At 44.2% G+C, this 26693-nt stretch overlaps 1 protein-coding gene across 1 annotated transcript in view; it reads left to right on the forward strand.

Annotated features, from left to right (window-relative positions):
* The window catches only part of DACH2 (dachshund family transcription factor 2), a 397016-nt gene that overhangs the window by 331756 nt on the left and 38567 nt on the right, over positions 1–26693 (forward strand). The window contains exons 10-11 of the mRNA XM_063142059.1: positions 86–221; positions 4572–4652. Of these exons, the coding sequence (XP_062998129.1) occupies positions 86–221; positions 4572–4652 (217 nt within the window). The remainder of the gene's footprint in view (positions 1–85; positions 222–4571; positions 4653–26693) is intronic.

The following is a 26693-nucleotide window of genomic DNA, read 5'->3' on the forward strand; positions in this document are numbered from 1 at the left end:
CTTGGTGTGGATTAGGCCACACGCACCCATGTGTTTCCTTCCTTCCTTCCTTTCCTCTCTTCTAAAGTGCTGCTTCTTTTTGAAGGAGAGGATTCAAGACAGCCCTTCACCTTCCCCGTCCGTGGAAGAGAGTCAACGTCCCGGGAGTCACGCCTCTTCACATCAGAGCAGCAGCGTTTCGAGTTCTCCATCCCAACTTGACAACACACCAGATAGAATCGGTTGGTACTATATTATTGTAGACTTATTCTGACGCCACTGGATCTTGGGAGAGCCCCGTGGCGAAGAGAACTGATTGCAGGAAGTGAGGAGAGACGATCCCAAGGCTATCCCATGGGCATTGCAAGCCCATGCCTGACTAAACTGCATCTATTGGATTTCTGCCTGCACTCTGTTGTTAAAAACTTAGGAGCCTTGCCAGAAAGAAAAAAAAGGTGGCAGTTCTAGCAAATCTGTGGCTTTGTGGGGGGAAACTGGCTCAAAAGAAAATTGCACATGCATTTAAGATGTGGATATGTAAACCATAAATACATAAACATGTATTTATGTTTTTAGATTGTTGGTTGTTTTATTATGCTCTTCGTGGTTTTAATTTTTGTGAACCGCCCAGAGAGCTTCGGCTATTGGGCTGTATAGAAATGCAATAAATAGATAAATAAATAATATAAATTTAAACTGACTAGTGATATATATATGTGTGTGTGTGTGTGTGTGTGTGTGTGTGTGTGTGTGTTAAAAAACCCTAACAAAGCTGGACTTCCTTTAATAAAAATTCTTAATTTAGGTATTTATTTATTTATCACATTTTTATACCGCCCAATAGCCGAAGCTCTCTGGGCGGTTCACAAAAATTAAAACCACGAAGAGCATAATAAAACAACCAACAATCTAAAAACATAAATACAAAATACAATATAAAAAGCACAACCAGGATAAAACCACACAGCAGAAATTGATATAGGTTAAAATATGGAATTAAAACAGCAAAGCTTAAAATTTAAGTTAATAGGTGTTAAAATACTGAGCAAATAAAAAGGCCTTCAGCTGGCGACGGAAGGAATACAGTGTAGGCGCCAGGCGGACCTCTCTGGGGAGCTCATTCCACAGCCGGGGTGCCACAGCAGAGAAGGCCCTCCTCCTAGTAGCCACCTGCCTCACTTCCTTTGGCAGGGGCTCGTGGAGAAGGACCCCTGTGGGAGGAACAGTAGCTTCCTTATAAGTAGTCAGGTAAATCTACCCATTATGTTTACATATTGTTTAATTGTTGTGAAATGTAATGAATAAAGAACATGCACACGTATACACAAACACATGCAATGGCAGTAACAATCAAGGGAAACATGCCTGCGACGATTGACTAAAAAGGTGTTCCGTATATCACACACACACACGCTTACAAAAATTGCACTCATGCAAAGGAGATAACATATCTTTTATTTATTTATTATTATTTATTTATTTATTTATATAGCACCATCAATGTACATGGTGCTGTACAGAGTAACACAATAAATAGCAAGACCCTGCCGCAGGGGCTTAAATTCTAATAAAATCATAATAAAACAATAAGGAGGGGAAGAGAATGCACCAAACAGGCAGTATAAAAGTCAGAACAAAATCAAGTTTTAAAAGCTTTAGGAAAAAGAAAAGTTTTTAGCTGAGCTTTAAAAGCTGCAATTGAACTTGTAGTTTATTTATTTATTACGTTTCTATAACACCCAATAGCCAAAACCCTCTGGGCGGTTCACAAAAATTTAAACCGCCAAATACAGCATAAAATGCAACATAAAATATAATGACTTAGGCTGTAGCTAGACCTAAGGTTTATCCCAGGATCATCCCAGGTTCATCCCTGCCTGAGCGCTGGATGCCCTGTGTGGCACTTAGGTGAACAGGTTTGACCCCAGGACAATCCTGGTATAAACCTTAGGTCTAGCTACGGCCTTAGAACTACAGTATGAAAGCAAAACCTAGCAGCAGTGCAGAGATTTAAAATGTCATAGCAGATTTAAAACTGCAGAGCCCAAAACTGCAATGCTTCAAATGCTTTGGAAAATAAAAAGGTCCTCACCTGGCACTGGAGAGGGCACAACACAGGCGTCAGACGAACTTCTCTAGGAAGCTCGTTCCACAACCGGGGTGCCACAACGGAAAAGGCCCTTTTCCTGGTAGCCACCTGCCTCACTTCCTTTGGCAGGGGCTGCTGGAGAAGGGCCCCCTGAAGATGACCGTAGCGTCAGGGCAAGTATATATGGGAGGAGACGATCCTCTTAAGATGATATCTACCTGCACAGGTGGGCAACACCCAGTCAACTCGTCTTTTTTTGCAGCCCCCCCCCCCTTCCACCTCCAAAGTAGCCACCAACATTTGGCTATATAGCAGCCAATAAGGGCAGATTTTCCCTTGAGATCAGGAAAATAAGTCAGGGATTGCCGCGAAAATTATTACTATTATTATTATTGGGATTTTTTTTTCCTAATCACCTGTTAAGGCATAGAGAAGGTAATGTTTTAATCAACGAGGAAAATCAGAAAGCTACATCCGAACCCATACGACTTCGCAGGTGCTACGTTTAAAAAATGATTCTCTCAGCGGCACAGTTTATTGTTTTTGAACTGTCATCCATCAGTTTGGATTGTTAACCATCTAGCTGTCTATATCTCTCTATTAAGTGAGAAGAATTGCAGATAATTACCGATTCCTTAAATCCTCCGGTCTATTAAAAGCATTTTTCATCCGAAATGATTTCGATGAATCCATCTTGTTAATTAGTTAATTTCAGAGGAAATAACTCTCAGCTCCCTGGCAGTTTTCTCGTGCCTTCCCGGTTTTCTCCGCACCGCACCGGCAAGCAGGTTTGCTCTTCGCACAAGGATCAGTTGTCTTCTCCAAAGTGTTATGTTTGGGCCTGCTCCCAGGTTGCCCTTCTGGTGTAGAGCAAATGCCCTTCTTTTCACCTGGCTTGGATGCTTTCCTCCTTTGGTTTTTTGCCTTGTACGGACCTGAGAGTTATTTCCTTTGAAATTAACTAATTAACAAGTACTCCTAGGTCCATCTTTGTCACTTGAGGCCCAGGTGGAGTCCGTGGCATGGAGTACTTGGAGTCAGCTTTGGCTGATCCGCCAGCTACGGCCTTTCCTGGACAGGGACAACCTAGCCACAGTAGTGCATGCACTGGTAACTTCCCAATTAGACTACTGCAATGCACCCTACGTGGGGCTGCCCTTGAAGATGACTCTAAAGTTGCAGCTAGTGCAAAATGCAGCAGCTAGACTGCTGGCGGGTACATCTTACAGAGACCACATAACACCGGTCTTAAAAGAAATGCACTGGCTGCCTATACGCTTCCGGCTGGAATTCAAGGTGTTGGTAATGACGTTTAAAGCCCTAAACGGCTTGGGACCTTGATACTTGAGGGAGTGCCTCTCCTTATATATGCCTGCCCAAGACTTGAGATCTGTTGGAGGAGCCCTTCTCCACATCCCACCAATGCAACATATACGCTATGTAGGGACAAGGGAGAGGGCTTTCTCTGCGGTGGCACCCCGGCTGTGGAATGCCCTCCCCTTGGAGGCCCGACTGGCGCCAATGCTAATTTTATTCTGGCACCAAGTGAAAACATGGCTTTTCAACAAAGCCTTTAATGGTTAAATTCACTAAGATGGCACATTGTTTTAACTGTTTTAATTGTTTTACTGCTTTTAAATTATATATTGTTTTAACTTGGTTCATGGTTTAATTTGTTTTTAGCTGTGTATATTTACTGTTTTATACTGTATGCTTTTATCTGTATGCCGCCCTGAGATCTTAATGATAATAGGGCAGGATATAAATGTGGTTTAAAAAAAAAAAAAAAGTACGGCATACGCAGCTATTTGCAAGCTCTTGGACCATTCAACTGTAAACTTCCTAGCACCAGGTGATGCAGTGTTTATTATAAAATGTGACCAGCTTCAAAAGAAGTGTGGCAAAATATATTTTCACTCCCTGAACCAGGGAATATTGATAGCACTCTTCAAATACTTAAAAGGTTGTCACACAGAGGAGGGCCAGGATCTCTTCTCGATCCTCCCAGAGTGCAGGACACGGAATAATGGGCTCAAGTTACAGGAAGCCAGATTCCGGCTGGACATAAGGAAAAGCTTCTTGACCGTTAGAGCAGTACGACAATGGAACCAATGACCTAAGCAGGTGGTGGGCTCTACCACACTGGAGGCCTGCAAGAGGCAGCTGGACAGCCATCTGTCAGGGATGCTTTAAGGTGGATTCCTGCATAGAGCAGGGGGTTGGACTCGATGGCCTCATATGCCCCTTCCAACTCTATGATTCTAAGGCCCTTTCTACACCTAATGGTTATCCCAGGCAAATGGAGGGATCGTCCCTGCCTGCTCCCGGGATCCCCTGTGTGTCATTTGGATGCTCAGGGATGATCCCGGGACAATCTCGGGAGAAAAGGCAGATGTAGAAATGGCCTATGATTCTATGAGTAACTCTCAAAAATATGGTAATTGGCCTTCCCAGATTATTGGTGAGGTCATTTTTAATGTCTCTTTCCGTTACTGTCTTTTAGGTATGTTATCAAATATTAGAGACGGTGAACCTGTGGACCACGAGACTGGGCCAAATCCCAAAAAACTCCTAAAAGAAAAAGGTAACTTCCTCTGTCGTTGTCATCTTGCACAAAGGATGGCAGAATGGATTCACTGCTATCTGGACGTGGTTCAAAAATCAGAGCACTCTGGTTTTTAGCACTCACCGGGTCTGTGGACAAACAATCATGGAAGTGGTGCGATTCGTGACTTGTTTTGGATCAGGGCGCTGTTTGCATTTGCTATAGAGCTTCATCTAACCAGCCGGAGCTGCCATCTAACCATGAAAGAAAAATATGTGTGGGGTGCGCCCCTTTTTTTTTGTGGGAAAGCCTGGTAAGGTATGTGTTGAACATAAAAGTCTGAAGAGGGTTCTGGAGGAGCATTCAGCTGAACGTGTAAACAGAGTTCCCATGGTTGCAAAACCTTCCTTATGGACACACAGAGGTCTACCTATGTACCTGGTGCATAGTGGTGTTAGAGGCGGGGCTTATGTCCCCCTTCACACTTCAGTTTTACACACAAGCGGGTGAACACCTGCATAGGGCTTGTGTCTTCATAAAGCATTCTTCTTGAGGCTTGGGGGAGAGAGAGAATTCAGTTCCTGCCAGTATGAGCTCTGGAGGCAGGCAGTGAATACTCCCTCTCCCCTCCCCAGTTTCGCCTCCCACCCACCCCCCATTTCGGGGGGGGGGAATCAAGCCTAAAGATCTCATCTGAGAGCATTCATATAAGAACATTTATCTCAGTACTTTAAAAATGTACATAACAAATGAATGGATATTTACTTTTTTGTTCCATGTGCTATATATTTCTCTGTCAACAAGAGAGATGTCACTTGTGTGTCTTCCTCAGCATAGCAGGGATTGTAGACCTCTTGTCTTCTCTAGAAGGGCCACCCGTTTTCTCCACTGGAGGCCCTGCTCTCTGTTCTCTGTCTCACTGTTGGGAGAGGTTCAGTAGGAAGATACTTGATGGTATTTGGTGGCTACGCCCACTTTTCAACATTCTTTGTTCAACAACAGGGGTGGGCAACTAGCAGTTCCCCGGTGCAGCCTCCACCCAAAATTCAGGGAGACGCCAAGAATCCTATGTGTGTGTTTGCAAAAAGCAATGGTGACCAGAACTGCTTCAAAACAAACAAAGGGTCAAATTATCTTATTTGCAAGTTAATTTTGCTCTTTTGGCCACTATTTACTTCCTACAGACTCCCCAAAAGGTTTAAATTGGTGTGCAAACAAGGTGATTCTGACCCTTTAGGTTAGCATTTTGTTTTATTAATTTAGGCAAATTCCCCCATCCCAATTTTCAGCACCCATGGAGGTGAGTGCAGACTGCACGCTGGGGTTGGTAGTGGTGGTAACCCAGTGGAGTGAAAATGGCCTAGAATATCCATGTAATTCTTTTCCTTCTTGCCTTCAGGCACTAAGGGCTTTGCTAGACCTGCCGGCTTATGCCGGCAGGGAGGCGGGGCGGAGGCGCGCTAACATTAGCGCGCCTCGCCCAGGGTTCCAGACGTCGGACGCGCAGGGACGTCGGATCCTTGCAGCGTCCGCCATTTTTTTTTTGTTGTTAAAGGGGCCGTGTGCACCCCAAAGCCTCCGGAGACGGTAAGTTGGTTTTTTTACCGGGGGGGGGGGGGAAGGATGGCCGGGGGGTGGCAAGGGGGGAGGGTGGGTGAGATCGCGCCGCGCGCCGCGTTCCGCCGCCGCCCGAGCAAGCAGGCGAGCGGCGCTTGCTCGGGCAATGCCTGGCATGGGGCGGCATTGCCCAGGCAAGTGCCGCTCGCCTGCTTGCTCGGGCGGCGGCGGCGCGTGGTGTGATCTCACCCACCCTCCCCCCTTGCCACCCCCCCTGCCATCCTTCCCCCTCCCCTCTCTTTCCCCCCCCCCGGGTCGATGGGCACAGCGCTCGTATGAGCGCTGTGCCAGGTCCGTGGCTTTTCGCGGCTACTCGTGAGCGAGTAGCCGCAAAAAGCCACGGAAGTCACTAGACTTCCCCCAGCCCCGGCCTGAGGCCGGAGCTGGGGAAAGGCGCGCCATAAGCGACTTAGCTTATGGCGCGTTACAGGAGGCCTCACTGCGGCCTGGGCTCGGATTCCCCTGTGCGTCATCTGGACGCACAGCAGGGAAACCGGGTCTGAAGGCGCGCTAAGGCCTCGTCTAGTAACGCCCTAAGTCAAGATGTTGTTATTTCAGGATGCTTTTGGCCTAGGCAGTAGCTGACTGGTTGAGTCCACTTATCTGGGTTTGATCCTGATTTTGTTCCTTCTCTAATTGTTGTTGTAGTTGTTATGTATTGTATTATTGCATTTTTTTAATCCCGCCTTTTTTCCTCCAAGGAAGCCAAGGCGGCTTACATAATCCCCTTCCTCTCCATTTTAGCCTCACAACAACCCTGTGAGGTGGTTGGGCTGATATTCTGTGACTGGCCCAAAGTCACCCAGTGGGTTTCCATGGCCGTGTGGGGGACTAGAACCCGGATCTCCCGACTCCCAGTCCGACACTTTAACCACTACACCACACTGGTGTATGATGATGTAGATGTGTGTAGCTGTCTGTAAGGAAGCAATTCTGTACACACTTATTAAGATTGCACTGTGGGTTGTTTGTGGCCTTGAGGGGGCTCATGTGAATAGGAAAAAAAGAAGAAAGTGTTTTTGTGTGTGTGTGTGTGTGTGTGTGTGTATAGGTACATCCCAAAAATGACTGACTTAAAATCTTGTGCGCTCACGATGACTCAGCAAGTTGGCCGGCAGCTGCATTCCAGAAAGCAGATCAGAGAGGTGTTTCTGTAACATCCAGTTCTGCGGAGTCTGATGAAGCCTCCAGAACTGACAATCGTATGGCAAAATGACATACATATAGATTCACACTCCACCTACGTAACAACTAGATTTTAAATTGGTGGGGGGGTACCATTTCAGAAATGCATGATCTGCAAACATAGATGGCTTGTAGCTTACAAGTGGTAGTTTGCCTCTGCTACTTTTACTACTTGTATTTTGCCTTTCCCTTCCATAATATTTATATTAAACAGAAGCCTAATTTTTCAAGCCTGCCATTTTGTCTTTGCCTAGTCTACTATTTCCCAAGACCTACTCTTACTTGGTCTATTACCAAGACAATAACGGCATCAAAACAACAACAAAATCAACAACCCATTCAGCTGAAGGTTTTCAAAGGTATTATTAAGGTGGTATGTAGTTAACTCAAAAGTATCGACACTTATTAAGTCTGGCAAGTCAGCAGTTTACACAAGCATGGAAAACATATGTTTTCACATCTGGTTTGAGTAATATCATCATGATTTTAAAAATGATTTATAGCTCCGCTGGCCATAAAATGCCAGCTTTGCTGTAACTTGGAATTTTTCAGACATTGAGCAAATTACTGAAAGCATGTACTGGGGTGGCAGGATCAGGGAAAACGTGTGTGTGTGTGTGCGGGGGAGGGATTTGCCTGCACCTCAATGTAACTTAGAAAGTTTGTCATTCTGTAACGATTAGTGCGGCAGTATATCTTACCCTTGGAAAATCCAACTTCAGCAGTTAAGTATTGGTAGATCAACATACAAGAAGGATGTTGACACCATGATCTTGTCCCTCTGAATGTGGGGAACAGAATGTGAAGCTTCCCATGGAGCTCCAGTATAATTCTCCCCCCACCCCAGTAATGCGCAGCCTCTGTAACACTGTAAAATCCAGACGAATTCCAAATGAGCAAACTCCCATTCTAAGCTGTTGCTGTCTTGCGAATGTGTGGCGATTTGTTCCATCTAGAGATGGTCAACTCAGTCTTATTTATTTTATTTATTACATTTATATCCCGCCTTTTTTCCTCCAAGGAACCCAAGGCGGTGTACTTAATCCTCTCCATTTTATCCTCACAACAACAACCCTGTGAGGTAGGTTGGGCCAAGAGTCTGTGACTGGCCCAAAGTCACCCAGTGTGTTTCCATGGCCGAGTGGGGACTAGAACCTGGATCTCCTGACTCTCAGACCAACTCTATAGCCACTACACCACAGTGGCTCTCAGTACAATCCTATGCACTCAGAAATAACTCCGATTAAGTTCAATGAGACTTACTCATGTAAGCGTGTATAAGATTGCAGCTGAAATCAGTGACTGGGTTGCACAACGTGCTAACCCACACTCAATGGTTGAGTGCCGGTTGTTGTGGAACCGTAGGTGAGCATGTTGTCTGAACCCAGGACATTATCCTCAGGGTGGCTTGCTAACCATGCCATGTGGCTTGTTACCACCGTGAACAACCCAACAACAAGCCATGGGTTCTCAAGGTGGCTTGTTGAGAAAAATAACCCATTCTCTATGGTTAACAAGCCTTCCTGCGGAAAATGTCCAGGGTTCAAACATCACGCTAACCTACAGTTCAACAAACAATCCACCGTTCAAAAACAACCCATGCTCAACAGCTGAGTGTGGGCTAGCATGTTGTGTAAACAGCCACAATATATATCTAGTCCACTTCACTTTTGCATGTGCTCATCCATTCCTGCACCATTTTGGAACTCTTTTTTTATATGGATGCAAATTCACATTTAAATACATATTCAAATGTGAATTTCAAATGTATTTGATCTTAAAGTATTTTATTGAGTTGAGAAGGGAATCAGAATGTTCAGGAACTGCAAAAATGGGTAGACCATTAAGTCTGATCCACACATTTGTCCTGGCGATGCAGATCAGTTGAGTTCGTATTGGAATTCACGAAGATCAAATTCCCCAGGCATCCCTCTAGTTTCAGCTATAGAGATCTGTAATAGTAAGCATCACCTCCTTTACCAGATGGAGTATACATTGCCATGGTGAAATTTAATTTCCCGCAATAGCAGTTAGAAAACTCTTTTCACCTAAGTGAACTAGAAAAGAAGTCGGATGTTGCCTGTGTACCAGGTTGAAATTGATAGGTAAGGCAGGAATGAAGTCTTCAAGCATGGTATTGGGTTACATCTCTTACAATCCATGATATCTCATTAGCAGGACTGATGTGACCTGAATGCTGAACTTGAAAACCTGTAGGGATGGGGAATTGTCAGGGATCTTGGACTACTGCTGACTCCATCACTGGTCAGGGGAATTAGGTTTCCTCTTGCCTAGTAAAGCTGCTATTATTATTATTATTATTATTATTATTATTATTATTATTATTATTATTTCTTCTTACCCGCCTCTCTATTTTGATCGAGGAGGGGAACAACAGTAAATATAAAATACATAAAACTGAATTAAGAACATAATATACATTGTTAAAACGTCCTAATTACATCCTAAAATCCCCCTGGATAGGCCTGCCTTCCCAATGGCCTTCCCGTCCATCTTATCCTCTTCAGGGTATATATTGCTATTTTCACTTTTGGGGTGTGAACAGGACCATTTTAGGGTAATCAGATTCAATCGTAGTATTGTATAATGGAAAGGAAATAACAGCTCTTTGGAAGTCTCTGGGACTCTGAAAAATATATGCATTTATGTCTTTAAAACACTCCCTGATTTTGAAACATGTTGTTCCACACTCAGACATCCATTTGTATGGGTTGCTTCTTCCCAGTTCAAAACTGTAACCATTTCACTATGGGGCAAGGAAGAGGGGGGAACCCACAAATATATTTTACTTTATTCATTCATTCATTCATTCATTCATTTATAGAGCACCATCAATGTACATGGTGCTGTACATAGTAAAAGAATAAAACAGCAACACCCTGCCACATAGGCTTACATTCTAATAAAATAATAATGAAACAATAAGAAAGGGAAGAGAACGCACCAAATAGGCACAGGGGACAATAAAAGTAACAGCGTGAAAGTAAGAACAAAGTCAAGTTCTAGAAGCTGTAGAAAAAACAAAAGTTTTCAATTGAGCTTTAAAAACAGTAATCGAACTCGTGATCCGCAAATGCTCCGGGAGAGAATTTCCAGGCATAAGGGGCAGCGAGAGAAAATGGACAAAACCAAGCAAGATGGATGCAGACAAGCTGGAGCGTGTTCAGAGGAGGGCAACCAGGATGATCAGGGGTCTGGAAACAAAGCCCTATGAAGAGAGACTGAAAGAACTGGGCATGTTTAGCCTGGAGAAGAGAAGGCTGAGGGGAGACATGAGAGCACTCTTCAAATACTTAAAAAGTTATCACACGGAGGAGGGCCAGGATCTTTTCTCGATCCTCTCAGAATGCAGGACACGGAATAACGGGCTCAAATTACAAGAAGCCAGATTCCGGCTGGACATCAGGAAAAACTTCCTGACTGTTAGAGCAGTACGACAATGGAATCAGTTACCTAGGGAGGTTGTGGGCTCTCCCACACTAGAGGCCTTCAAGAGGCAGCTGGACAACCATCTGTCCGGTATGCTTTAGGGTGGATTCCTGCACTGAGCAGGGGTTTGGACTCAATGGCCTTATAGGCCCCTTCTAATTCTACTATTCTATGATTCTAAGAGAAGTAGAGACCCTTGGGCGGGCAAGAAACATGGCATTCAATGAGCGGGGCAATAGTGTGACATGAGGGAAGAAAGATAGGAAGCGGCTAGACTGTGACAAGCTTTGCAAGTCAACAGAAGAAGCTTATATTGTATTCTGGGGTGAATTGGAAGCCAATAAAGAGATTCTAGAAGTGGAGTAACATGATCAGAGCAATGAGCCAAGAAGATGATCTTCGCAGCAGAGTAGTGAATAGAAAGCAACGAACTGATGTGAAACCTGCTGAAATTCCCTTTTCTACGCAACTGTTAAAGATACAGGAGCCCTGTCCTCCTTTCCATACTGTCACCCTAGGCTTGTCACAACTTAGGGTGCCACCTCATGCATGTTTAGATAGAAATAAGTCCCACACTGGCTGGGGAGTGCTGGGCGTTGTAGGTCTTATTTCTGTATAGGGTTGCACCTTTCTTTTCTGGACTACTACAGAATTACATTTATGGTGAAAACAATTATTCAAAAATGATGTAAAAGGGACACAACACTTAACATCATTTAATATTTGGCAAAACCTTCCTTATGTAAGGGACAAAAAAAACCTCTCCATTTATTTATTTACTTATTTATTTATTACATTTTTATACCACCCAATAGCTGAAGTTCTCCGGAAACTTGCATCTATAAGCCTGTCAATCGCTTTCATTGGTGTACACAAATCTCTCTCTCTCTCTCTCTCTCTCTCTCTCTCTCTCTCTCTCTCTCTCTCCTCCCTCCGTCCCTCCCTCCCTCCCTCCCTCTCCTTTTTGTTCTGAAGTTTTGTTTTGCATGGCATTGCGCTTTTTAATTCTACTTTTAACTGTTCCGGCATCTGCTGCCGTTACTTTCAGAAACTTTGGAAATAGTTTCTTGGGGGTGTTCGCATGTGTTAATAATAGGCCATCGTTCAGATGGGCTATTTTCATTTTCATTCTTTTCTTTTTTTTAGCAAAGGGGTGAAAATTAATGAGTTGGAAGATAAGAAAAGATCAGTGGCTTGGCTCAGGAACTTAACCATTTTGCAACTTTTGTTGTTGGCGGTGCCGGTGTGTTTGTTTTATATGATTCCAGCGCCTACTCAACAGAATGCGGTCCAAGAAGTATTTGTCTCTCTCCACAGCCACTATCTAGTGTATCAGCATATGTCTTTTGCTTCCCATGAGGCAATCCCGGACTTTATTCTTCCCCAAAAAAGAGGAGCAAGAAAGTATGTTCACAAATGGCTCAAAACCTAGGGGGGGCTAGCAGATGGGAAGGCAAATTCATATCCTAGTTGCTGTTTCCACCAGTATGTGGTACAAGCTGATAAAGGTGCTGATGGAGTTAGCTTTTAAAGAGAGATGCTGCGATCTTCTTTGCAGTGGTACTGTCGTTCAAAGGGATCTGAGTTTAGGGTGGAGCACTAAACGTCTGTTTCAAAAGTCTCATGCTTTTTTTGGGATGGGGCACAAATGTTATAGAACATGCAGAGCTATGGCTTATGGGATCCTATTGTCTACGCTGTGCAAGAAAATGGAGAACGTGAGAACGTAATAGCCTTGCTGACAGCCAACCCAAGAGATTTTGCTGTCTGAGGCGAAGAACAAGATGTCAGACACACACACACACACATGCACCATGTCCCAAAGCCAACTGGGGCGGCAGTTGAATCTGTCTTCAACATTGATTCATGATTGATTGATTGATTGATCGATTTACAATATTTGTATACCACTCCCCATTGAAAATTTCGGAGCGGTGTACAAGATCAAATCAAATAAAAACAGAATAAAACACTTTAAAATAGATTTTAAAAGAAGCAAAATGTACAGTGAACTGTGAACCATGGCTGGTCATTAAGGAAAGGCTTCCTGGAATAATGACATTTTCAGGAGGTGCCGAAAGGAATACAAAGTTGGCACCTGCCTGACCTCCAGAGGCCACAGGAGGGGCGCCACCCCGCTGAAGGCTCTTCCCCTGGTGGATTCCAATTGGAGGATGGATCTATATGGAACCACCAGGAGCAGGCCCTCGGATGACCTCGGTGACTGGGCAGGTTGGTAGGAGAGAAGGTGCACTCTTAGGTATCCTGGTCTCAAGTTGTTTAGGGCTTTGTACACAAGTACAAGAACTTTAAACTTGGCCCGGTAGCAAATAGGTAGCCAGTGCAGTTCCCTCAGCAGAGGAGTTACATGCTGGATAGGGGCAGCTCCAGACAACAGCTGAGCTGCAGCATTCTGCACTAGCTCCAACTTCCACAGCAGCTTCAAGGGCAACATTGATGGTGGGGCAGTGTCCTCCACTTCACCTGAAGGCACCAAACTAGCTTAGGGAGTGCAGGGCAATCCATGCGGCACACATCTCTTTCCTCCAAAACCTGCTGCCACCTCACATCATCTGCTGCCTGATGTGGCTCCCTCACTTTGCCTAAGGGTTGGGCCGGCTCCAACCTTGCTGGGTCAGTTCAAATGGCCATCTAGTCCAACGTCCAGCCAGACGGTTCCAGGAAGCTGAAAAACAGAGCATGAAGACCACAGTGGTCTTCAGAGTTGACCTCAACAGCTCGTATTATTCACAGGTATTCTATGATCCATGACGTTGAAAATAAAGTTTTAAGAAAGAAAGGCAACGCAAGAAAGAAAAAGAAAGTACAAAATAATAGAACAAGATCAACAAAGAAAGGCAGAAACTTACTAATTATAATTCTTGATCTATCACCGACATGCTTGTGGAACAGTGAGAGTAAAATGACCTAAGTAGAAGTTTACTATGGTTATGAATAAACTTACTCAGCAAGTGCAGCAAACAAGGAATCCTGGATTTAAGAAAGATATGATAGCACCATGGTTTCCACTGATCTCCTTTAAACATTTGATCATATTTCAACCAAGTACATTTTTGCCTACATTTTTTTCTGACCAACACACACAGATAGTGAGGGCGTTTACAGGGCCGTGTGGGTTAGACCCTTCCCTGCTGCAGTTGCATGAGGTCGCCAGGCCCTGCCCAAGAGAATGGCTTCCCCATTGTCCAGTGTTCAGATAGCATGGCAAAGTGTTGGGCAATCAAGTTATCAGAAATCAGTCTGTGTGAGTGAGAGAGAGAAAGAGGTGTCAAGTGATAATCCTATACAAGTGTACATCCTATCCTATACAAGTGTACAGCATAATCCTATACAAGTGTACTCAGAAATAAGCTCCTAGGTAAGTGAGTATATAGGATTACAGCAGAAGAGAAGGATCAGAAGAGAGGATAAGTTGATAAGTTGTAAAATTTCCGGAAATTTTGAAGCCACGGAAAAAACCCGTTTTTTTCCCCCATTTTTTCGGGAAAAACTGGATTTTTTTGGAAAAATTGAAATAATGCAATATTAGCACTTTTTACAGATTGAAAGTCACTTTGTTACTTTAGGGACATAAAATGTAATTATGTCCAAGTTGGTATGGCGTAAAATTATTACATTTGGTATATTAAAACTAGTGTATTCAAACAATTATTACAAATTTAATTTACTTTTTTTACTTTTTTTCTTTTTCTTTGTAACAAATGGAGCTACAAGCTCCTGAACTGTTAGGAACACCTGAACTGTAAGGAACCTCTTTGGTTCTGCCAGTTTACGAGGAGCAGGCAAAAAATCAATTTTAAAAAGCAACTGAAGAAACCACCATTAGTAACAAAGAAAATTATTTATGTCTGCGCTAGTCCTCCAGTGTCAAGACATAAAGCCCCCATTCCCATAAAAAGAACTGAGAAAAATGGGGTTTCCCCCCCCAAGATTCAATGAATATGCATGAAATTTAATCAGACTCATTTTCTGACCTATAGCTATCAGTATTAGTTTCAGTCTCTGCTTCAATGGAAATGCATCTTGCTCTTGCATTTGAGAGTTGTAGTCTCAGTTTGCAACCTAGGACTTGCTTGTCCTTAGTGCACAGACATTGTAATAATCTGATACTGTACAGTTTTTAGAAATCATTTGGAGAAGTAAATATCTGAACACCTTGTCTTAAACATTTTATTCATCATGCTAAAATAAAACATCCCGTAATCCGTTTGTTCTTCATTTTTTTCATTTTTTCCAATTTTTCGGGGAGAAAAACAAAAAAGGATTTGGGAAAAAATGGGGAGGAAATGTTTTTTTTCTGAATTTTTCCATTTTTTTTTCCAGGCTTTCACATCTCTAGTAGGAATAGACTGTCAGGAATTGGCTGCTTCTTCCATCTAAAGTGAAGTGGGTGACTACCAGAGAGAGAGAGAGAGAGAGAGAGAGAGAGAGAGAGAGGACCTTCTCAGTGGTGGTACCCCATGACTTGCTCTCCCCAGAGAAGTTCACTTGGCTTCCACTTTACTGTTTTTTCAGTGCCTTTGTATTGTCCTGAGCCTTTTAGATGCATTTTTTATCCTACTGTCTTTATTTACAGTTTTTAATTGATTTATTATTTTTCTAAACCTCCTTGGAGTTATGATTGAAGGGTGGTAAAAAATACTACTACTACTATTAGTAGTAGTAGTAAATAATAGTAGTAAATAAATACTAACAGTAGCAATGAAATAATGATAATAATAGTCCTGAGCCATTTTCTTTTCCTCTTTCAAGAAAATATTTTCCCCCATTAAGCATAATTGAGTGGTGCTTCAAAACTAGTTGACAGTAAACCTAATAGGTCCAGCCAAGGCACTCTGTTACTAACCTTTAAATGAGAAGTTGCTGATTGTTCCTCTTGCAATTAATTCGGTGTTAAGGAATTAAATTGACCACAAGACTAAATTATTAAAGGGGTGGGGTGGGTGAGAAACTGCCCCCCTAATTGAGGCTTGAACCCATACCCTTTATCTACTGCGCTGCTCAAAATGTGATTTAGGGGTTAATTGACTGGCTAGCATCTTCCCAGCTGCAATTATTTCCTCCAACGGCGCTAAATGCTTACTGTAGCTAAGCCCATTTTAATGGCATCTTTCGCTTTCAGTGCTCAGAATGGTGTCGCAAGGACAGCATTGAAAAGCTGAGCGGTGGGGGCACCAAAGGATAGAAATAAAGAGATTCAAGGTTGTCTTTCAAGTTTCTAGTGAACACATCAAGAAAGAGAAGCGGGTATTGATGTTGATCCACAGATACAATAGAAGATGGCTAATTTGCACACGGCCAGCCCGCACATCCCGTAATTCACACGCAAACCCAAGGAAAGCCTTTGATGTCATAAACAAAGTTGAATTATTTGGGACCATTGCGAGCTCTTTGTCTTTGGCTAAGCCTTCATTAATCAATACAAAGCACATAGCAGAACTTTTTCTAACTAGCACACTATTAAATGCCGTCAGGAGGAACAAGCAGTACTCAAAGGTGGAGAGATTTTGACTTCACACAGCATCACCACTGAAGAACGATGTCAACCACTTAGAAAAGCTTCCTGAAACCAAGCTTGAGTGGGAATGATGGGGACTGCAATCCTACCTCTTAGGAGGACATCAGGTTGATGGAGGCTGCCTTAGAGCCAGTGTAGTGCAGTGGTTAGAGCACCAGACAAGGAATGGGGAGACCTGGCTTCTATCTCCACTCAGCTGTGAAGCTTACTGGGAGATTCTGAGCAAATTGCTCCCTTTCAAGCCTGACCTGCATCACAGGGTTGTTCTGAAAGGGGTAGAGAGAGAGAGAGCAACGTATACACAACCTTGAGCTCCTTGAAAGAAAGACGGGATACATATTTACTGGAATAAAAGTAAAGTTTAGAGCAGTACAACGTTGACTACCAGCTACTGGAAACAAAGCCTGATGAAGAGAAACTGAAAGAACTGGGCATGTTTAGCCTGGAGAAGAAAAGACTGAGGGGAGACATGAGAGCACTCTTCAAATACTTGAAAGGTTGTCACACAGAGGAGGGCCAGGATCTCTTCTCGATCCTCTCAGAGTGCAGGACACGGAATAACGGGCTCAAGTTACAGGAAGCAAGATTCCGGCTGGACATCAGGAAAAACTTCCTGACCATTACAGCAGTAAGACATTGGAACCAGTTACCTGGGGAGGTTGTGGGCTCTCCCACACTAGAGGCTTTCAAGAGGCAGCTGGACAGCTCTCTGTCAGGGATGCTTTAAGGTGGATTCCTGCATTGAGCAGGGGGTTGGACTCAATGGCCTTATAGGCCCCTTCCAACTCTACGATTCTATGATTCTACTAGGCACAGATCTTGAATGGTGATCTTCCATTATGCCCTCTCTGTGAATTTTCTGTGAGGCTTCTCAGTTCAGGCTCCAGTGTTTAGGAACAGGCCCTGTTGTACCCTATGCTGAGGTTGGGCTAGGGTGATACGTTGGGCTAGGGTGATACGTAGAAATGTATTCCATTTGAATTTCAATGCAGATTTACCTTTCTCTGAGAACCAAAACTCAATTATCCTTTGATCCGCACACTTCTCCAAATTTTGCAATGGAGTTTTCCAAGAAAAAAGTGTACAAAACTGCATGTATTTGTGGGCGGAAACATTAAAAAATGCAGCTGTTTTCCAGATGCATGGTTGTCGAGCAGCTTCAAGGCCACTTTTGCTCCCTCTCTTCTTATGGTCCTTTAAACTGGCTTTAGGCTAAATAGCCCCCCAAAAAGAAGACACCTTCAAAGGGAGCTCTGTCCTCTGACGACCCTTCAAATACAGAACAATAAGAATAAGAATAAGAATTCTTACCTGCCTCTCCATTTTGATCGAGGTGGGGAACAACGGTAAGTATAAAATATGTAAAATACTGATTAAAAACATAGTATACATTGTTAAAACATCCTAAAAAATATAATCCTAAAAACATCCTAAAAGCATCCTAAAATTCCACTGGATAGGCCTATGTACAAGTTGGGCACATGACCACGTTGTTGTGCCTGCTCCATTCATCTTCCTTCCTGGTTTGCAATAGCAATAGTATGCATTAGATCTGAGTCAAGCAAACTGTGGTTCCTGCAAACCATAATTTGGCATGGTTTGAACAGGTTCCCCATTTGGGTTTGGAGGAAATCTACTATTTCTGGATACTACAGTTTGCCTGATTTGGCTGTAATAACAAATTACACTTGCTGAGAACCAGGAAGTGTGTGTGTGTGGGGGGGAGGGGACTTGCAAAGGGATGGGGCCAGAACATTGCAGCCCAAAGTCCATTCACAGCAACAGCCAAACCATGGTTTGTCCGCAACATCTGAACCAGGCCATTGGGTGTACAAAACCATTAATATTGGCTAGGGATCTATGGAGCATGTTAAATGTGTTCCCTCTGTGTTTCACAGACTGTCAAGCATCTTTTGTTTCATCATCTGCCCTATCCAGTAGAATTTTAGGATATTTTAGTATGTTTTTAGGATGCTTTTAGGATGTTTTTAAACAGTGTATACCATGTTTTTAATCAGTATTGTATGTATTTTATGCTTGCTGTTGTTCCCCGCCTCGATCCAATTGGAGAGGCGGATAAGAAATATATTATTATTATTATTATTATTATTATTATTATTATTATTATTGGAACTGGATTTTTTTTTAAAAAAAAAATTAAGAGATGTGCATGAATTTTGTTTCACTTGTGGAAGCGCACATTAACACACACACACACACACACACACACACACACACACACACCAAGTATAAAACTGGTCCACAAGTCTGCACAACTCAGAAAACGCCGGTCCTCTGTGGAATACACAGGTCGGATTTATAGAAATCCAAACTGATTAACACACGTGTAATTGTGAGTCTTTTGTGACATCCTTCTGCAGATGCGGGAAATACTTATCCCAATTTCGCCATCTCTTGCGAAAGCAACCTTTAAAGACTTCGTCATGCTTAGCGAAGCTAGAAACACACCCACCCACACCCGTGCACCCCTCATGCCCTTGCCTTCACACATAACTTTCCGTCACCATTGCCTGGAAAAGTAACTGATAGCGATCAGCGTGATTATTTCCTGTTGCTGGAACATTTTTATTTTTACTACGATATTAGCTGGACATATGTTTTGAGAGAGAAGATATAAATATGTTTAGCCTCTGAATATAAGCTCCGTAGAAATGTTATATTACCCACTTGGAAGTGAAACTGTAGGTGACATACTGTTCAGGAACGAGGACCAGCTTTGCTTACAAATCAGCAGGATGATGAGGTTGCAAAAGTTATATTTTCCCTGCTTTCACCGGTGGAATTTATTAGCTTCTTGGAATTGATTCTGGATGCCTTTCATTTGCCATTGGGCTAAAGTCAGAAGCAAAATGATGATATACCGCATTTTTGCTCACTCATCTTTTTATTGCCTAACTATTGTTGTTGAATAAAAGACGTTCAATATATTTCCAGAAGGAGACACGGAGCTACAGAGAAAGAGAGAGAGAGAGAGAGAGAGAGAGAATGTTTCATTTTCATTTTCAACCCCCCTCCGCGCTTTTTTTCTTCTTTAAAAAAATGTCATCAATTTATTTAAATGCTGGGCTGACCAGCCAGGATGTTGAGCTAGCAACTGCAGGGAGAGAAGGAAAGGGGAGTGAAGAGGGGACGGACCCGTTGGCGCTGGGACAACAGTTGGGTCCTAGGAATGCTGCCAAAACGGCGTGTCACTTTATTTGCTCAGGAAGAATGGACTGGTGCAAAGTTAATATTGATGCAGTGTATGAAAGTGTTTGAGTCGTTATCTCTGGGAAGATAATGTGAACTCAGCAGTATCATTGTTTTGATCTTTGGTTAAAGTCTTAACAAAACTAGATTGCCGTTTGACTGACAACCTTGTCAGGGAATGAATGAAGACTGACACTCCAATATTGAAAATGCAGCGTTTACAGAACTTTTCCGAGTCCCAAGTTTTCTCATGACACTGCTCCTTTTGTGGAAGACTGAATTTCACATTTATTTATTATTATTTTAAAAAAATAAAAAATAAAAGAATGAAACGTGCACGTTGCCGGCTGAAGCGAAAAGCTTACAGTTCTGAGTCTCCAGGCTGCCAAAAGCCACTTTCCTGACAAAGTTGTTTTTGATGTGTTCATGCTAGCAATACAACCAAACAATCTCAGCTTGGCAACGCTGGGATTTATCGCTTGGAACAGATACTGCTCTGGCAGTTTTCAAGAGTCAAACTAAATTATGAATTCTGCTACTCAGGTGACCGTGTTTTCCCCGTTGAGAGGTGTTTTTATTGTTCGTTATTAAAAAAATATATTTTATTTTTTAGTTCTCTATCCTGCTGCATCTGAAGGGCTCAAAACTTTTAACGGGAGGTGGGGTGGAACAGAATAAATAGCAATTGGCTAAGATCTCCAGTAAAGCACTACAAATGTATACCATATATTATTTATCACGCATGGTGGATATCACATCCAGCAATGAATTTGTGCAGACGGCCGCGATGGGAACGGTTTGGAATAGCTACAAGATAGCATTGCTGATGGATCCGATTCGGATGCTTTTGAGGTTTTTGAACTTCACAATTCTCTGACGCTTAAAAGTCATAGAATCATAGTATAGTAGAGTTGGAAGGGGCCTATAAGGCCATCAAGTCCACCCCCCTGCTCAATGCAGGAATCCACCCTACAGCTTACTTGACAGATGGTTGTCCAACTGTCTCTTGAATGCCTCTAGTGTGGGAGAGCCCACAACCTCCCTAGGTAAGTGGTTCCATTGTCGTACTGCTCTAACAGTCAGGAAGTTTTTCCTGAAGTCCATCCGGAATCTGGCTTCCTGTAACTTCAGCCCGTTATTCCATGTCCTGCACTCTGGGAGGATCGAGAAGAGATCCTGGCCCTCCTCTGTGTGACAACCTTTTAAGTATTTGAAGAGTGCTATCATGAAGAGAGCTATATTGCCTGCTGTAGAGGCAGCCATGGGCAAGGAGATGCGGCCATCTCAGTAGGTTTTGGCAGTGCGTTTAATGCTTACTGCAGGGTAGAAGTGGAGGGTGTCCCCAAGAAGGATTGATCTCCCTAAGGAGGCCTGCTTTGGACCTGGTATCTTTTCAGACTTTCCTCTTCTTACAGGGCCTTTGGTAGCATGTGATATGGTTTTTAACAGGTCCTGGATTGTTCTTATGGATGATTGTTTAAGCTTGTTTTAGAGAAACGTGCGTCTCTGTGTATGCTGCTTGATTAGATGTCTGTATGTAAATGGTTATTTAATCTTTGTAAGCTGCCCAGACAGCTTCAGCTATTGGGCAGTATCAAAAATGTAATTAATGAATGAAATGAATGCATGGGGGGATGTGATGGGAGAAAGAGGAGGGGAGCATCTCTAAAGTACGAGTTTTCATAGTGTGTTCTAGGATCCAGTGGGATTCCTTGGACATGTTATCAGGGATTCTTCAATGAGAAGATAAATAATGGTGGACGGGCTTCTTTGAAAGAAAGGTCACTGGCCAAGCCGCCTTTGCAATGAGCAACCACACGGATTGTTGGCTGTATTTTGGGGTGCACTCTTGGGCCAGATCTACACCAAGCAGGATATTCCACTATGAAAGCAGTATGAAAGCAGTATATACGAGGCAGGGAGCCATACTATTGCTTTCCAGCGGTATTGAAGTGCACTGACAACTGTTGGGGCCCATTGACACATACAATATACCACTTCATAGTGCTATATAATCATAGAATAGTAGAGTTGGAAGGGGCCTATAAAGCCATTGAGTCCAACCCCCTGCTCAATGCAGGAATCCATCCTAAAGCATCCCTGACAGATGGTTGTCCAGCTGCCTCTTGAATGCCTCTAGGGTGGGAGAGCCCACAACCTCCCTAGGTAACTGGTTCCATTGTCTTACTGCTCTAACAGTCAGGATGTTTTTCCTGATGTCCAGATGGAATCTGGCTTCCTGTAACTTGAGCCCATTTTTCCGTGTCCTGCACTCTGGGAGGATCAAGAAGAGATCCTGGCCCTCCTCTGTGTGGCAACCTTTTAAGTATTTGAACAGTGTTATCATGTCTCCCCTCAATCTTCTCTTCGCCAGAAGATGCCCAGTTCTTTCAGTCTCTCCTCATAGGGCTTTGTTTCCAGATCATCCTGGATGCCCTCCTCTGAACACGCTCCAGCTTATCTATGTCCTTCTTGAAGTGTGGTGCCCAGAACTAGGCGCAATACTCAAGATGAGGTCTAACCAGCACCCATATCCTGCTTGGTGTGGCTCCTGCCTCTTATATACCGCTTTCATGCCCCTGTCATAGTGCTATATTCTCCTTAGTGTAGATCTGGCCTCAGTTGCCCATTCCTGTTTCATGCAGCTGTTGTGGCACTCTGGTCTGTTGAAAACACTGACTAAATTGTCTCCTAGGTAAAACCGTTCTCCTCTGTTCCCTTTCGTTCCGCATCTCCAGGGGCACTTATTACAGCAGAAGTAATCACAGCAAAGTCTTCCCCCTGTTCCCTGGCTTTCCCCAGACGGCTTCGTTCTTTTCTCAAGGCTTTTGTATAAATATTTCACGGTCAAAAGACATGTAAATATGTCCCTGTTGGGAAATCCAATCCATTTCCTTATACGTGTCATTCTCTTTGGCTTTTCTGATCATTTGGAACACGAGGCGACGCTTGCTTTATTCTGTCTTTCGCTCTCGTGGTGCGATGACAATGTGTTTCTTATTTATCACAAAACAAAACTGCAGAAAACAGATATTTTGGAAACCATTAAGTGACTATTATCTCAACACAGCTTTTCAGAGATCACTCACTTGTTGACTGCTTATGTTAAGAGGAACATAAAAAATAACCTCTCCCAGTCTTCTTCTCAGAGAGAGAGAGAGAGAGAGAGAGAGACTGGAAGAGGTTATTTCCCAGAGAGAAGGGGGGGGGGGGGCGGAGAAGGAAAAGAAAGACAGAAGATTGAGAATTCATGGTCCCCTTAACTCACTACACTTCCTTAAAACAGATAAATTACAGCACCCCTTTTAAAGCTGGACTTTTAATTTACTGTTCCCTTTCATCTGTTGAAATAATTACTTTTCTCTCTCTCTCCTTTTGAGCTTCCTATAGTTTGTTCTGGTCATTAACATTTCAGTAAAATTAAGTTTGAAAGGTGCTTTTTATGTTTGGGTAGACTGTGGCGCACATTTGGCTGTTAAAAGCCAACCTCCTTTAGTCAGTACTGATGCTTAACGCTCACAGCTATTAGAAGCAGTTGACTGCCCGGTTTAATGGGGCCGCCGAAGGCAATGACCACATTACTTGCCATTATTTTGGGGGGTAGGTGGGTGTTACTTCAGCAATAAAGGCACATTTCTTAAACCGTGCGCAAAAGAGCTCCGGGGTAGCAGCATGGGTCTACTAGCAACCTACGCGAGAATTTATTGCAACAGGAGATGCTAAACCTTCGTTGCTTTTAGGCTTATTTGCCTCTTGGAGTCTGCTGGCACGTCTTCAGAGAGTTTTCCCCAAGGTTAGTTAGTTTAATTTAGGGATATCCCAAGTGCCCGACTAGTTCCGGGAGTCCTATGGACCTCTCCCCCAGTGTCCGTCCCCCCTGACCCAGTCAGATGCACATGGGGCGAGCATGGATGTACACTCAAGTGCTTGTGCGGTCTCAGCAGCTGCCCATTTTGGCTGCTGAAATTTCACACTTCCTCTACTGCGTTAATCCCCCAGCTGAGTTCTTGCTGGTCCAAGATGAACCTCAGAATATTCTCACTGGGCCAAGATGAACCTCAAAAGAGTCTCGCTGGTCCAAGATGAACCTCAGAATATTCTTACTGGGCCAAGATGAACCTCAGAAGAGTCTCGCTGGGCCAAGATGAACCTCAGAAGAGTCTCGCTGGGCCAAGATGAACCTCAGAAGAGTCTCGCTGGGCTAAGATGAACCTCAGAAGAGTCTCGCTGGGCCAAGATGAACCTCAGAAGAGTCTCGCTGGGCCAAGATGAACCTCAGAAGAGTCTCGCTGGGCCAAGATGAACCTCAGAAGAGTCTCGCTGGGCCAAGATAAACCTCAGAAGAGTCATGCTGGGCCAAGATGAACCTCAGAAGAGTCTCGCTGGGCCAAGATGAACCTCAGAGGAGTCTCGCTGGGCCAAGATGAACCTCAGAAGAGTCTCGCTGGGCCAAGATGAACCTCAGAAGAGCCTCACACATTCCAGTGACTGGGGATGGATGATGGCACCAAGATGAGAATGGGAAAATTGTGCGAATTGAGACATGATCGAGCATGAAATTTGGGCAGGTTTCTCCAGATCTGCAGAAATTCCCTAATTTGTGCACCTGTCCTGCACAGACTACAGAGGGGCGGATTCAGTCTACAGGGGAAATTTGTGCAAATTAGGGAAGTGGCACAAATTGAACAGAGGAAGTCACGCAAATCAAACAGGAGCGCATATTTGGAAATTTGCAAACATTTTCGGCACACCTGTGCTCACACTCACTCTCACTTTGGGGGCTTCGAACAGGGCACTCTTGCATATTTTGTGTGCAAAAACAAAATTCTCATGCATCCCTCATCAAACATCTTTGAGCGCAGATGACAGCGCAGCAGGAGCACTGGGTGCCTATGCCACAGGACACCATGGGCCTTGCTAGACGAGGCCTTAGCTCGCTTTGTGGGCCGGTTTCCCTGCTGTGCGTCCAGGATGCACAGGGGAATCCGGCGCCAGGCCGCACTGAGGCCTCCTCTAATGCGCCATAAGCGAAGTCGCTTATGGTGCGCCTTTTTCACAGATGAGAAATGTCTAGGAAAGTCCGTGGCTTTTTGTGGCTACTCGCTTACTCGCGAGTAGCCGCGAAAAGCCACGGACCCGGCACAGCGCTCATATGAGCGCTGTGCCCATCGTGCCGGGGGGGTGATCCGGGGGGGAGATGGGGGAGGAAAGGCCGGACCAGCAGGAGAGGGGATGGCGGAGGGCGATGAACAGGAGATGGCGAGGGTGGGTGGGGGGCGACGAACAGGAGATGGCGAGGGGGGACGGAGGGCGACAAACAGGAGATGGCGAGGGGGGACGGAGGGCGACGAACAGGAGATGGCGAGGGGGGACGGAGGGCAAGGAACAGGAGATGGCGAGGGGGGACGGAGGGCGACGAACAGGAGATGGCGAGGGGGGACGGAGGGCGAGGAACAGGAGATGGCGAGGGGGGACGGAGGGCAACGAACAGGAGATGGCGAGGGGGGACAGAGGGCGACGAACAGGAGATGGCGAGGGAGGACGGATGGGGGGGTTAACTAAAAAAAACCCTTACCATCTCCGGAGTCTTCGGGCCGCACGTGGCCCCTTTAAACTAAAAAAAAAAAAAATGGCGGACGCTGCAGGGCTTGCATCGTCCCTGCGCGTCCGGCGTCTGGAAGCTGAGGCGGCGCGCTAACGTTAGCGCGCCTTGGCCCCGCCTCCCTGCCGGCTTATCCCGACAGGTCTAGCAAAGCCCCATATCTCTATCATGCCTCCCTCATCTCTCTCTTAAAAGCTATAGCCATCTTCTGCCTTAGGATATAGCTACAGTACATCATCTCAAACTTGTCGAACTCTAAGGAGGTTCAAGAAATGTGTGAGCGGGTTTGCAGGGCCATGAAGGGTAGCCCCACTGGCCAAGTCTCCGCCATCCAAGCATCTGAGAAGGGGCTCTACGATTGTCCCAACTCGTTACACAAAGGGGATTCCTCCGCTGATTGACTGGATCAGGTAGTTAGCAAGATCAACGCTAGTATTAAAAAAAGCAACACCTCCAGAGCAGCACCAAGAGGACTGTGAGCAGGAGTGGAACATCGCAAAAAGAGGTGCCTTTTCATATTTTGGGGTGGGGAAGTAGAGAAACCCACTCCCCTTTTCCCACAGTCAAGATGTTTTGTGGTTCAGCCGTTAAACCAAGCACTCCTCCACCAGCGCTTCGGAGAGATGGCTGTCATGTCGCCGGCAGATATGCCAGCCCGAATGTTTTAGGATCATCGGAACATCTAGATGTGGGATTGATAGATACAAATGAAGATCGACGTGGTCCGTGACAAGCAGCCAACACACATCTCGCTAACAAGGGGTGATTGTAGATGGAAAGAGTATTGGGGTCAGCGATGAAAGGGGAAGAGGATTCCATGTTTAGCCAGAATCCCCATGCTGCTTTGCTTGTATTTGAAGCTCAATGATATATTTGAATGATGTGTGTGTGTGTGTGTGTGCTGCACATCCATTAAGCAGCATAACTGACAGCTTTCATTAGCGACTCTATTGTATCCAGAACTTGATGGTGATGGGGAGGAGGAGGAGGAGGAGAAGGAGGAGGAGGAGGAGGAGGAGAAAAAATATTTTTTATATATTTTTATATTTTATATATTTATTTATTTATAGAGCACCATCAATGTACATGGTGCTGTACATCGTAAAAGGATAAAACAGCAACACCCTGCCACATAGCCTTACTTTCTAATAAAATCATAATAAAACTATAAGAGAGGGAAGAGAACGCACCAAGCAGGCACAGGGGACAATAAAACTAACAGTGTGAAAGTAAGAACAAAGTCAAGTTCTAAAAGCTGTAGAAAAAGAAAGAAAGAAAAGTTTTCAATTGAGCTTTAAAAACAGTAGTTGAATATATAATAAATATACTTATTTTTTTCACAGCATTTTTCGGCATACAAATCGCAGTCTCATTTTAATCTCATTGATTCTTACAAAGGCCGATATCTCAGGGCCAAGCTAGTTGATAACGGGAAATAGGGTGGCCATGGATCTTCTTTTACAAAGCACAGACCTCT

This window comes from Elgaria multicarinata, chromosome 15 (genome assembly GCF_023053635.1).
Source record: "Elgaria multicarinata webbii isolate HBS135686 ecotype San Diego chromosome 15, rElgMul1.1.pri, whole genome shotgun sequence".
In the NCBI taxonomy this organism is placed as follows: domain Eukaryota; kingdom Metazoa; phylum Chordata; class Lepidosauria; order Squamata; family Anguidae; genus Elgaria; species Elgaria multicarinata.